This window comes from Chelon labrosus (genome assembly GCF_963514085.1).
Source record: "Chelon labrosus genome assembly, chromosome: 7".
Lineage (NCBI taxonomy): Eukaryota > Metazoa > Chordata > Actinopteri > Mugiliformes > Mugilidae > Chelon > Chelon labrosus.
The window spans coordinates 23,844,844-23,859,877 of record NC_140343.1 but is presented as its reverse complement, the minus strand read 5'-3'; the positions used below and the strand labels follow the sequence as shown (position 1 = coordinate 23,859,877).

The following is a 15,034-nucleotide window of genomic DNA, read 5'->3' as shown; positions in this document are numbered from 1 at the left end:
GCTTGTTTGATCAATAACACGCGAATTTAAACAGTAAATCTTGCCCTGAGAAAAAGCTGTTACTTACAGCTGTAGAGCACACACACACACACACACACACACACACACACACACACATACACCGAGCCTGCTCCTGTGCTCAGCAATAAACACGATCTACAAAGACGTCTGTCAATCTGCCTCTGTCTATATTTGCCTATCTTGGTTTTCGACCCCTCGCGAAACATGCTCACACACACACACACATACACACACATAGATCCGACCATCTGCTGCTGTAATGAGCATGGCTGAACGCCGCCATTTGCAGTATCAATCTTCCGGGCTACACATGTCAGGCATTGCCACGCAGAGACAGCAGGCGCGGGGGCGAGCCTTTATGGTCGCCAAAGTGTGAATTAATTAGCGCCATGTCTGGGGGTTCTCATTCACTTCTCCCCAATATGTCACGCTCTATGATCTAACAAGGCCTCGAGCAGATAAAAAGCACACGCTGAAGCAAAGTCATACTCTGGCACATCCTTAAATTGTCCTCCAGTACATGACCCGAATGGAGGCACTGTGGAGGAAATGAGTTTCTTCTTAGATTTTTTTTTTATTCTTTTTTTCTCCTGGGAACATATTCAGTGACATGGAGATTTTTTATTTATTTATTTATTTTTTCATTATAATTTTCTGGCCCTGAGGTAGACTGGCAACCTGTCCAGGGTGTAACCCGCCTCTCGCCCAATGACAGCTGGGATAGGCTCCAGCCCCACCGCAACCCTTCACAGGACAAGCGGTTACAGAAGATGAATGAATGAATTTTCTGAAGATGAAAGTGATTATCATATCTAATGTCTGCGACAGGTTAAATGTTTTCTGATCCATCTGTGTTTCTCCTCGACTGTTGTCGCACTCACTTGTGAGTAATGGGTATTTAACTCAGTGTTTACCCAATAACGTTTTGCCAATGATTTAGTTCATAATTGCTTGTCTCTGGGAGAAAGATTTTTTCTTTGATTCTTGCTCCGTGTCAGTAAAATCCAGATTTTCTCTCACACATGCAGTGTGTTTGGAAAGAAGTGCCGCTGATGGGACCATCTGTTATTAAAGCTCAGGCTCGTTGAAGCAGGGAAAAGATGTCCTCCAGAAACCAGCTCGCTGCATGCCGCGTCTCTGTAAATATTAGTCCTGGCACCGGCCATGGGTGCTGGCTATGTATGAGTTAATGCATGAGCAGCAGTGTGTGTGACTTTCCTTTTCTTTTCCATTTTTTTGTATTAATGAGTGTGGATGCCGAGCAGCCGTGTCAGAAATCACCTAGCAACCATCTCTTGGCACATCATGAATTGGAGTAACGAATTGTCTGTGCATGAGAAACGGTAAAAAGGCCCTCAAAAAGCAATGATTACCGTAATGTTGGGTCTCATTTAGATGATCAGTAAGTCAAGTAATAAGTGGAGAAAACTATTAGGTGCACTTACATCAATCAGGCATAACATTATCACCACTTTCCTAATGTGTCCTAACGGTGTCTGGCAACAGGATGTTGTTAGTGGGGGGCCTTTGGGTCCTATGGGTTGAGGGGAGGGGCCTCTGTGGATCATCCCACAGATACTTGATCAGTTTGGGATCTAGTGAATTTGAAGGCCAGTTCGACACTTTGTGCTGTTTTTTTAGTTGTTCCTAAACTGTTTTTGTGTGTGTATCCGTGTCAGGCTGCATCCTGCTGGGGATGGCTGCTGCCATCAAGGAGTGTCATTGCTATGGGTTGGGGGGGGGGCTGGTCTGGTCTGGTCTAGGTGGGTGGTACATGTCTAAGTAACATCCACATGAATGCCAGGTCCAGAAGTTTCCCAGCAGAACATTGCATTGTCACAAGATGGTCAATGTTATTTATTTCTCCTGTCAGTGGTCTTAAAGTTATGACAGATCGGTGTATATATCAAAGCAGTTTCTACTGCACCCGACAGTACTTACTGCGGCGCACCCAACAGATCATGAATGAATGCCAGTGCCCAAACTTGCTGCTGATGCTCCACTTTCGATTTGATTATTTCCTGATTCCCCGAAATTAATTTTTTTCCCCCCACAAAATTTTGACCAGTCACAAAATAGTTTGCAAGCACACAGTGTTGAAGTGATTTCAGAATCCTGAAATGGATAAACATGTTGACCACTCATGATATCGTGTGCAGACGTCGACGTTCCCTCCAAAATGCATATGAAAATGTAATAGTCTTTTCCTCTCAGACCACATGTTAGCATGGTAAGAGTAAGAAGCACACTTTCAGCCGGCTAGAACCGTCATTGTAGCATGTCATGTGGAAGAAGCATTTATGTCAAAGTGTGTCTGTGCCTAAGCCTAGCCTCACTTGCTAACAGGATTGTCATCAGAGTCTTGTTCTATGTCAGGTGCTAAAAGCTCACTGATGCAGGACTTTTTTAGCTTTAGGGTCATGTAAGTTCAGCTGGGTCAGCTGTTCACGCTAGAATGCAGTACACACTCTCACAACTTGGAATTTTTTTCCTTCGCGGCAGAAGATTTCTTCCCTCTAACGAGGGAACATAATACTGCGTGTCCTCGGGCAACCTCGGTTGGTACCAGCAGCAGAGCCGACATTTACAGATGTGAAATTATTTTGGAGTACCACTTTATCACTTTGGAAGCTACGCATGTGTACTGTAATGTTTGTTTACACACTTGAGCACAGCTTGAACAGAGAAACTGAACATCACCCCTCCTACTGTACTTTACCACGCGGCAACTATTCATGTGCTGTCGTTACATAACTTAACTACACGGCTATGGTTTATTCATGAGGCCTATTTTGGCCCAGAGAACTAGGTGTCCTGAATCAGACGAGAATCTCTCCATCTCTCCTAGTGCCCCAGGGGGGAAAGCAGGCAGGCAGGCAGGCAGGCAGGCAAGTGAGATCGTAGACTCGGACAGAATTACCACTTCACTGAACGTGGAAGAGAAAATGATCTTCGTCACCTGCTCTGCCTCTTCCATCCACCCGTCTGACCGCCATCATTTCATTTTCTCGCCTTCTTCATCTGTGCGCTTGCGCCCGTGGGGATATGTGTGTGTAAGTGCTGCACTGCTCTGAAGGCGACGCTGCCACTCTGGATGTCTACATGCATGTATTTATGTAGACCAGCATTGCAAATTACGCTACCAATCTGGATAGGACAGGAGTTGACTGAGGGGCTGTGTTTCTTGTGCGTCACTGAGGATACGCCATAGCTTCTCTAGGTCTCGGCGAGAGAGAGCGGAAAGAGCCAAGGTAGCATGTCACAGCAGAGCCCTCTGCTGTTTGAAGCACCAACCACTCAACCTGTCCTCTGTTTTAGATACCCAGCTGCTGTACATTGATAAGTCCTTCAGTCACAGTGATTTTCACTGCTATGATCAAATGTCAAATTTGCAGTGAAGGTTTTATTTGAGTAGAAGCGATTACCTGTATATTCTGGTCTTGTCCTTTACTAAATGTCCTTTTCATCTCCCAATATCTCGCACAGACACTTTCCTCCTCTGTTTCATTCACAGTAAGACTGTACATTTAGCTGCAAATGCTCCTCCAAGTAAGTAAAGAAGAAATGAAAGAGAGATGGACCATAATTGCCCTTTACCACAGTAATAAACATCCCCTGCTTTTCTGACATATATCAAATGAATTAACTGCTCCTTTGTCATTTCATACAAAATCAGATCTTGATCAGAGTTGCTTTTATGACAGTTATGAAAAAAAAAAATATTCATCTGGTAAAAGAGGACAAAAGAAAGTCGATAACACAGGTAGGAATTCTTAAACGTGTGCCTTATCCAGCTATAAAAACCAAATATGGAGACATACCATGTTGTGATTTCCTGACGTTGTTACACCGTCCTGATTTTAGAAGCCTCTGTTATGCATGGTCAGAGTTACTCTACTGGACTGGCATCACGGTAGTTTGCCTGCAAACAAGCGTCTGTTGCACCGGCCGTTTGCCCACAGGCTCGTTGTCATGTTTAGGATCGGAGTCAGGCTCAAACAACAATTTGAGATGCTGGCATCTTGAGTAAAGAACAAGAAAGAGAAAAAAAGAAAAAGAGTTAAATCAGACTGCTGTTCCGTGCTGTTTGATTGGCCTCCTGAGCCGGCAAAAGTTATCTGAAGGGCAGGGTTTAAAGAGACAGGAGAACACCGACTGAACTGAGGCGCTGTATAAAATATTAGGTAAATCTAAAATGGAAATCCTGCAAAGACATGCCAGTAGCGTGCCACAATAAAACTATATACCTGGTAATATGCTTGATACACTCTTCCACCTTTAATCATGAATGGCAAATGTTTAAATGGCACTATGGCATATACTTTTCTCTAATATTCATTATTCTTATATTCCTACATTTAAGGCAATTGTCAGCATGATTACAAATCCTATCCAAACCCCCACATACAATATCCACTACCACTACCAACGACCTTGGGATTCTGACAGTAGCATCCCAAACGGCCTGCTTGAAATCTGTTTTCATGCCTCTTTCCAATTTAAACTCCCGTTCATATGAGGCTCACTGACTGACACCCTTTACACCTCAGGTCTAATCTACGCACTTCTCAGATGATAAAATCCCAAGAAGCTTTTACACATGTGCTGCTGAAGGTCCGTTGATTTGGTTTAGTACGGCAAAAAAATAATTTCTTGTCCGTATTGCCTGCGATTTCATTACAACCAAACCAAAAGAATGCAGCTGTACAGATGGGTATTCAACTCATTCATTGCAGTGAGTTATCGCTTAAAATTGTTTTTTAAATTAGACTGAGCCTAGTGCCATGTATAAACGTACCTTGTTGTTGTGCATCCAATACTAAACTATTCAAATAATATATTCATGTATTTATTTTAAACATATGCAAGCTACAGTGTGTAGGGCATGTGTAACCCCTTGCAGTACCTCCGCAGGATCCATGTTGAAGACCTCTGATCTAGAGTCAACAATTAGAGCAAAAGTGAAAACATTCTTTTTGTTTTTCATATAAATCACTCACGCCTGGTTTTGTCTAAGTTAAATTAGAGCAGCATTTAAAGGGTAACAGTGCTACCTTGTAATCAAATATCGACCATGGATAATGACAGCCAAGGTCTAAATTGAATTTGTAACTCAATTGTGTAGCTATAGGATTTCCGGAAAAAGCTTTATAATACCAAGTAAATTGGTGGGGAAAATGGCTTGCTTGGTTTCCAGCCGTGGTTATAGCAATTTGCAATTTCGCTGTGTAAAATACAACTGTAGTAAGGCAAGGGCCTGCTCATTCCTGACCTAGACCTACGCAAACAGTTTTCACACACAGTTGATTTAATGCTCTGACCACATGAGATCACAGCAACTACACTCAAATCTAACGCAGCCAGGAGGAGACGGAAAAACAATATAGTGAGAAAATAAGAGAAGGAATTGAATAAGAAACTAGTGTTGAAAAAAATTCTAAAGAGGACGGGAAAGAGGTGGCAGCAGCTGCATCCAGTACAGTATATTAAAAGACAAAATATCATTTTGTCAAAGGTCATCTGAGTAGATTCGTAATGTCAACATATTAAAAATGTATGTAGCAACATGTTCCAGTCCAACAAATGATAAAGTGACATTTCAGATGCCTATCCTGTGTTTCTTTTCTTACAGTATGTTACAGCCGTTATTGAGTCACAGGCCAATACTCATACAAGAGTCAGGATCTCAGGCTTGTGCTTGGTATTTGGTGGCTTTATGTTTTTATTGGTGCATTAACTCAGCAAAAAAAGCTTTTGGTATACACTGCATTTGCCCTTCAATTCATTCTCAGTCTGTTCTTTTGTAGTGATGAGTTAATTTACTTTGACTGACACTAATAGTTCAGTTAAATCACAATGTTAACAAAAAATATGAATAGAAGATCAGGAATGTTTGGTTTAGTAGCCAAAGCAGCAAGTTGACTCTGTCACCGGTTTAAGCTTGCGTCACAAAAACAAGGTTGCATGACAAAAACTGTGATTTATCTCTCAAAATAAAGTGAGTACCATGGAATTGTCTTGATCATTCGATCAATTGGTAAACCTTGGTTTTTGATGATGGTTGTCATGGTAGGTAGCAGGGATGAAAGTTGGAATGTCCAAAATGGAGAAAGTGGTTGTAGCCGTAACATCTGGTAGTGACTGAGCTAATTGCTTTGTAGTAAATGAAATGATGGTAAGGCTTGTTGGTAGGCTGTTACCATCTTTATATATTTTTGGACTGACATCTTTATTTTTTTTAATATACTGTAAATAGATCTAAAACAACACCTCACAGAGTGGCAGCTGGACTTGTGGAGTTTCTTGACGACATTTCGCTACTCACCAAAGTATTTTTTTCTGTTCTAAAAGACTGGTTGGGCTTTGGGTTTGTATAGAAACATCTGTGGGTGTCGTCCACCCGGAACTCGCATCACTATGGTCACTACGGTAAATCTTTTAGAACTGAAGAAGCTATTTGGACGTTTTCAAGAAGTCCCATTGCCCTTTTTTCAGCTTGTTTTTTGAATATTCCATGACCTCGATGACTGAGAACCTTCGCAGACATACTGCTACACCGCTTGTGACTGCCACCAGTGGTGTTCTGGACTTGAAACCACATAAATCCTTACTCCCTTTAAGGGCTGCGACACACCGCGGTTGACCATATTTTTTGAGGTGCATCCCGCACCACTTCCACTAGTCACATCCCTGTTGGCACCTTTTCAGCAGATTCAGCATGTTGAATTGGCGGTGGAGCAAACTAGTGTGCATGCAAAGAAACCTAAGTGACAAACATACACTATATTACCAAAAGTATTCGCTCACCCATTCAAATGATCAGAATCAGGTGTTCTAATCACTTGGCCTGGCCCCAGGTGTATAAATTCAAGCACTCAGGCATGCAGACTGTGAAACAAGACATTTGTGAAAGAATGGGCCGCTCTCAGGAGCTCAGTGAATTCCAGCGTGGAACTGTCATAGGATGCCACTTGTGCAACAAATCCAGTCGTGAAATTTCCTCGCTCCTAAATATTCCACAGTCAACTGTCAGCTCTATTATAACAAAATGGAAGCGTTTGGGAAAAACAGCAACTCAGCCACGAAGTGGTAGGCCACGTAAAGTGACGGAGAGGGGTCAGCGGATGCTGAAGCGCATAGTGCAAAGAGGTCGCCGACTTTCTGCACAGTCAATTGCTACAGAGCTACAAACTTCATGTGACCTTCAGATTAGCCCAAGTACAGTACGCAGAGAGCTTCATGGAATGGGTTTCCATGGCCGAGCAGCTGCAGCCAAGCCACACATCACCAAGTGCAATGCAAGGCGTCGGATGCAATGGTGTAAAGCACGCCGCCACTGGCCTCTAGAGCAGTGGAGACGCGTTCTCTGGAGTGATGAATCACGCTTTACCATCTGGCAATCTGATGGACGAGTCTGGGTTTGGAGGTTGCCAGGAGAACGGTACATTTCAGATTGCATTGTGCCAACTGTGAAATTTGGTGGAGGAGGAATTATGGTATGGGGTTGTTTTTCAGGAGCTGGGCTTGGCCCCTTAGTTCCAGTGAAAGGAACATTGAATGCTTCAGGATACCAAAACATTTTGGACAATTCCATGCTCCCAACCTTGTGGGAACAGTTTGGAGCGGGCCCCTTCCTCTTCCAACATGACTGTGCACCAGTGCACAAAGCAAGGTCCATAAAGACGTGGTTGACAGAGTCTGGTGTGGATGAACTTGACTGGCCTGCACAGAGTCCTGACCTGAACCCGATAGAACACCTTTGGGATGAATTAGAGCGGAGACTGAGAGCCAGGCCTTCTCGACCAACATCAGTGTGTGACCTCACCAATGCGCTTTTGGAAGAATGGTCAAAAATTCCTATAAACACTCTCCTCAACCTTGTGGACAGTCTTCCCAGAAGAGTTGAAGCTGTAATAGCTGCAAAAGGTGGACCGACATCATATTGAATTCTATGAGTTAGGAATGGGATGGCACTTCAGTTCATAGAATGAGTAAAGGCAGGTGAGCGAATACTTTTGGTAATATAGTGTATGTGCCAGCTGGCCTTCAGTTGGAGTTTTTGGTGTGCAATGCGAGGCAGCGTCAGTAGGCTTTTGTCATGTGCCTCTAGAAACTGCTTTCATCCACATTATCTGCCACTGTGTTTTTAAAAGGAATAAGACCTTTTCATGCTGTTGCCCTAGTGTACAAGAGAGTTCTTCCAGAGCTCAGAGGTCAGTCTGGGTCATCTGTCCAAGGATGAATCTATAGGCCCTGGCTATGGCCTTTGACCCCTGAGTAGATGAATATATACATACTGGGAATAATTGTTTTCCTTTACTTCCTCTATGGGTGGTAGTTCATAGAGGCCGTGACGACGAGTGAATTGAATTTCATTCCTGAAATGTAGTGTCGACAGATGGTGTTGATTTTATTAAAATCTAAAAGGTCGGGTCAGGAAATGAGACGAAGGGAGGTGGGGTCATGAAATAAACAGAGGAGGAGGAGAGAAGGAGAAACATGAAGAGATGCTCAGACTAGTTTGTTCTATCTTCCACTCCACTCCAACTGTCATATTTCTTTAGCTTGGATTGTCTTTTACTTTCTGTTATGTCACAGCCTCTTTTCTGCCTTTCTTCCTCCATCATTATCTCTCCCTCTCTTTGCCCTCCTTCAGCCCTCTCTCTCACCCTCTCTTTCTCTCTCTCTCGCCTCTGCCTTAGAAAGAGACGATCCAGAAATAAGGCCATAAATAAGAAATCATCGGCCTTTTCTGTCCCGCCACATTACAGGCTTTTGATGTATGCTTTCTGCAGTAGTATTACTCACCAGCTTCAAATCAATGCTCTAATCTTTCCCCCTGCCAGATTGATTTCAGTGGCAGTGACAACAGCACAGAGAGGTGCAGAACCGTTCTGTACACTGTAAGCCATTTTCAAAATACTAGCAAATGAGTGTTACATAGGGACAGCTGCTTAGGTTGATTAAGTAAGTCGCCAGATATCACACAGTGATACTTCATGCAGTACAGCGTTAAATCTATTAAACCCTGCTGATCCATCTTTTCAAACTGTTTATGTGCAGGCATCATTTAAACCGTGGTCAAGGCCTCAAATACATTTTATGTTTTAAACCATCTGAAAAGAAATATCAAGGCTGCCAGTTGGAAACTCCATACAAACCAGCGTATTGGGCAAATATATGTTATTTTTGGAGACCCAAAAGTAATCTCCACGTGCATGTATCATGTATGTCAACCCAGGAGATTTTTCGCACAGTACAAAAACAGATTTTGACGCGCCAAACTAAATAATTCCAGCCACATTTCTGTTGCCGAATGCCCATCATCACTCACTAAGTTGTTCTTTAAATTTTGCTCTCTGCTAAAAGTTTTGCTCTCACACCGAGCCTCACTCCCCACATGTATTAATTCATTTAAATGGCCAGGTAGAGTCCAAGGTGCTTATTAGACTGTCAAGCAGAATATAAAAATGCTTGAAATATATCCTTAACCAGCAACATCACCACATCACAACATTCAGAGTACATCTACCACGACTATGTATATATTTTTTCATTTACTTTGAAATAATATATCTATTTACATTAATCATTTCTGTAGAGTGATACTGACAAAAATACCACTGCAGACTCCTACATTTAATTTGGCATGTCTATGATGTGATCAGATCAACCTTCAGACTGGTGTAATTCTGCATCTGCACATCGTCTCTCCACCTTGACATGAATTTTACAATAATTATAGCAAGCTCTGAAATCATTGGGAAATTATATATTGATGTTAACAAGCTACATGTGGCATCTGCGAATGTGAGAGTCCTAAGTGAGAGCTGTGGCCCTGTAGTGAGGTTACTGGCAGCCTGCCCCTCACTCTCGGTCCAGACTTGGCCAAGGCTGACCTCCAACACATTCAACCTGTGAGGGCCAGAAGTGTGGGGGAGTGTGAATGTGTGTGTGTGTGCGTGTGTGTGAGTGAGCGATGGGTAATGCGTACCACTGAGTGGATGAACCTGGTACTGAGCTAATCATCCAAGAGTCTGCTCAACTGGAGACAGGCTTGAGGCTCATTGGCCAGGAATCAAACAGGTCAGATGGGACACACACACACACAGGCACACACACACAGAAGTGAGGACCAGCCAAAATGTCCTCATTTTGCACAAATGTCCTCACTCCGATGATGTAAAACTCAAACTGGTACTCAGAAAGGTAGCTGTACAAGAGCACACACACACACGCGCGTTTGTATGACTATCTTTGTGAGGACATTCATTGACCTTATGCATTCCCTAGCCCCTTAAACTAAACCTTAACCATCTAAATGAAGTGACTAACCCCAACCCTAACCGTAACCTAATTGTATAACCTTTACCCTAAAACCAAGTCTTAACCATCAAACAGCCTTGTAAAGAAGTGAGGTCCACAGAAAGATAACTGTACTAGAACACACACACGCACACACACATAGGAATATTACATACAGATCTTTAATTTATCCGTTTTTCATTGCAAATTTCAAAAACACTTGGCTGACCAAAGCTTTTGGTAGATGGTCTTGCATTTATAAACTGCTCTTCTATTTCACATGCCAGTGCCTGCCACTGGGCACAACTCAGGGTTCAGTGTCTTGCTCAAGGACATTTCAGCATGCGGTAACTGTCCTGAACTGCTAACCCTCTGGTTCATGGACAACCCTCTCTAACTACTGAACTACATCTGTCTACACTTTCATATAATATCTAACTAAAGTCCAGCCGTATAAAAGAAAGCCTATGCAACCTTAAATATTGTAAATAAATTTGAATACAGTCTAGCAAACTGTGGCAGGCTTTAGCAGTGCAGGTGGTGACAAAGGTTAAGGTGCATACCTGTAATGTCCATTATTTGATTTAACTTAGTGTGAAAGCCTTTCTCTCACTTTGCATCCAGTTTGCCACTTCTGTCCAATGTAGGCTGACGTGTAACAATCGACATAATTTGATTTAAAAAACATGAAATTGCTTTTGTAGAGAATAGAAGTGAAAAAGGAAAGAAAGGGTCTGTCTAGCTCTGTATTGTGTCTTGCAGGCTGTCAAATCTTTTTAATGTTTAAATGAATGTTGCTCAGATTTAATCATGCGTGCAATTTTCCTGCCTGATAAAAATGATTCCACTCGTAATGTGCCACTCAGAAATACAGATTTCTTGCAATGCAGGGTGCACATCAGCGTGTTTCCTGCGAGAATGAAACAGTCTAGGAGGTGAATCGATACATCAATAAACCGAGCTGTGATTTAATACGGAATAATTGGTTAGCACACACTGATGTTATACTCACAATAAAACACCAAGGTGAAGCCATGCCAAGTCCTCTACCTAATGAGAGAGTGGCTGAATCAGTGGCAGTGATCTGTTTACATCAAGATGACAGACACTTCAGCGTGAGAGCGGTGCCAGACAGACGCTCTCTGTGATTTGGACGGTGCTTCTCAGGATGCAGCGCCAGAACAAGCAGGGATCTCCATAAATGTTTGCTCACATTGCGGCCAAAGGTGTCTCAATTATTTATTTTCCCCTCACAAGACAGATGTTATCTAATCAGTCAGAAAAGCAAAAGGTTGCATGGCGCCTCAGATTTTCAATTTACAATCTGGACCACCAAGGTGCGCTGCGCGAAAAATCTGATCTGGTGCTGGCAGCAGCATGAAGGACGAGACACAACATGATGTGGCTGATTGAATTGTTGCATCATACTAAGTACCAGTCGTGGTCCAACAGCCCATGATTGAAAGGAAATATGCAGAAAATATACAGAAATGTGGACATAAATGTGGACATGATGTGCTTTGGATTCGTATTGCTGATGGATGTGGTTAATATCCTAAGAAGTACTGTCGACAAAGCAAAACACTGTGAAATCTTACTAGCTTTGTTGAGAACGTAACAATGCACCACGTTCTACAGGAAGAAAATAACCAGCCTTTGAAGACATTGTTGCTATATATATAAAAAAAGGAAGAAATCGTAAAATGATGCTACATTTTATGGCAGGATTTTTTGCATTTCTGTACAAAAATATATATATTCATCACTCTCAAAAAAAGATCAAATAAGAGCAAACTTACGCAGTAATAAACGCAATATAGTTATAATTAGGCAAAGCAGAAACAAAAGCAGTCCTAAGAATAATGTCATTTTGGTCTTACGTGTGCTCTTAAGATTAGACAGTGTTAAGATTTAATCTCAGTTCCTAAATTATTCAACAGCGCTGTAAAGGTCTCCGAGTCTGTTAGGAGTGGCCTGGAGAAGCAGCAGCCACCCGCCTTACATATTCACATGGTGTGTCATCATACCCCAGACACAGTGATGGCAACGTGAAAGAGTCACATAAGGGATTCTGCATATTAGAGAGTGATTAACGTCTCTACAGATATTCCAAAAGGCATATATTTACAGCAAGGTTTTACTAGCTGAGGTGAACTGCAAGGATTATGGGGTTTTTGAAGTACAATAAATAAAGCGTAGGCATTGTGATTGAAAATGATAACAAATACTATGGCTGCCTGTAAAATAGTGTCATTTTCAGCTCCATTGGTGTGTCTTCTGTTTAGGAAGAATGAATAATTGAATATACATCAATTTTATTTCTATACAAACATATTAATATTATCCCACATAGCATACTCATTATGCTGTATTTAGAAGCGCAAGGAAACACATTACATGGCATGTCGCTCTCATCTGATTTGGGGTTTCAGGGATGAGTTTGTGAGTCGATATAACTGCAGGCCTTTTTGTAAAACATTACCGTCTGCTCATACAAAGTCCCATTCTTTCGTAATGATTCGTTAAAAGTTTAGGACCATTTCTAGTAAACTGGGTTATAGACATCCTACCTCAAGTCTACTCATCAACTTTTTCCTGGAAATTTCAGCCACATCTCACTGCACTGGTAAATGGTTTTGTACTTATGCAGCGCTTCTCTACCTATTGTTACTGAAAGAGCGTTACAGCAACAATTCTACATCTGTGTCAAAGTTGCTCCAAGCACTTGGAACAAATTGGGGTTTAGTGTTTTGCTCAAGGACACTTTGGTATGTGATCCATGTACTGTGGATCAATCTGACTGAAGATACATTTAGCCAGACAGTATTCTTCAGTTAGGGTAAGGGTTATTTTATAATATTATTATACCAAGCACAAGCAGTCATCTGTTGTAGAGCCCACACTTAAAGCAATGTACTTCATTTGTAGCTCACAGTTGGTTGCTAATGGATATTCCAGGCTCTGGTTGCCTAGGTAACCCTTTTGTATATTTCCCACTCCAAATATTCCTGAGTGAAACTATCAGAAGATAAAAAAAAAAAATGTATGTAGTATATGGACAGATGTCTTGTTAGAGGATGTCATTCAGATTGGATAGCACCCAAGTTAAAGGGAAACTACTGTTTTTTACAACCTGGACCTTATTTCTAGCATAAAATACTGTCGTTTACTCACCGAAATAACTTTTGTCTCATTCAACTCATTTGCACTCATTTAGGAAATAATTGGATCAGTGTATATCCATACAGTGACGGAGTGACGGGGCACCGAAACGCAGCCTCTAAATAACGCATTATCTGCCACGAAACTCGTTCATTTCACCAATATTTTGTCATGATACACTAGTGCTATTCCCCGTTGAGTCCGGAGTTACCTGTTATCATCATCTGGGGTCTGTAGATTGACCTACAGACCCCGTATGATGTCTTCTGACCAGGACGATGTCATCTCTGAGCGGCGCACACAGCCGCGACAGTCGGCTTTTTTACCTGTAATTTGCTACCGCTATGGTTCGTCCACAACCTCAGAATTGGAAAAATATTCAGCCATGTTGCAAAAAACTAGCAGCAAAAGAGATTGTTGAAGAAAATAATCCATAAACTTTGAAATATGAGAGCCTTTGGGAAAATCATGAAGCGCTGAATACTGTAATACTATAAATATCACACATATTTCACTGGTAAGTAAAGCAAATCATACACACAGCTAAACAGACTTTATATTCTCTGGTTATAACAATGACATGGTGTGTGGCTGCAGTCGCCAGGAAAAAAAAAAGACACTAACTTAATTTACATTTTAATGTCTGTGTTTCTTCAGATGACAGCTGAAGCCATTCTCCGCCTGGTCAACGATCCCGTGCTGCCTTTCTACCCTCTGGACATTGCGCTGGATGTTCAAAACAAACTTAAAGGTAACACTGATGATGATATAATAATAGTGTTGGTAGTGATGCTGCGGTTGGTGGTGTGCTGCAGGGGCACTGTATACCACCTGCCCAGCATCAAAAGGAAGATAGACAAAGTTAGTAAGAAGGTGGTGAAGAGCCAGAGAATAAACAGAATTACACAAAGCATGCCCATGAGCTAAAGTGGATGTAGTCAAGGTGTAAAATTAACACCATGGCTCTTAAATACTTTGATTCTTGGGTTTGTTTGTTTTTTTTACACCTGTGCTTGTGTAGAATTGTGTTTGTTGACCCAATGACATGGACATTACGAATGTGAATAATTGTAGTGTTCCTTGAATGCAAAGTAGCGTCTGTAATGGGGGTACCTATCATTAGCTTTGTTTGCTCACAGGGTCAGTAGTTTACTCTGCAGCAGTTTATGAAAAAAAATAACTGGATTGATTGTGCAGTATTTTCTGTGTGTCTAATGTGCAAGCCAGGTGCTGCCTATCGTGGCACCAACACACCTATAGTGGTATATTTTCAGTGACTCATGTGCACGTGTGTTTTTGAGTGTGTGTGTGTTTTTGTTCGTTCTTGTTGACTACATATTAGGAATGCATGACTGTCTGGCTGGTCAGTACGGAATAGTTATGCGAACTAACTTCCTGTTGTTGCTGCACCGGTATACAACACGACTCACAACATGAGTGCTGTCACATTAGTAGTTATTTTACTGTCATACAATTTAAATTAAGTATTAAATAACTAATCAAACCACATATTCTGTGGATAGACCTTGAAGGTTTGGGAATTTCT

The 15,034-nt window shown here is 41.8% G+C and overlaps 1 protein-coding gene across 1 annotated transcript in view; it reads left to right on the top strand.

The window, feature by feature from the left end:
• The window catches only part of naaladl2 (N-acetylated alpha-linked acidic dipeptidase like 2), a 372,313-nt gene that overhangs the window by 334,729 nt on the left and 22,550 nt on the right, over window positions 1-15,034 (top strand). The window contains exon 14 of the mRNA XM_084547593.1: window positions 14,146-14,239. Coding sequence (XP_084403719.1) covers window positions 14,146-14,239 — 94 coding nt within the window. The remainder of the gene's footprint in view (window positions 1-14,145; window positions 14,240-15,034) is intronic.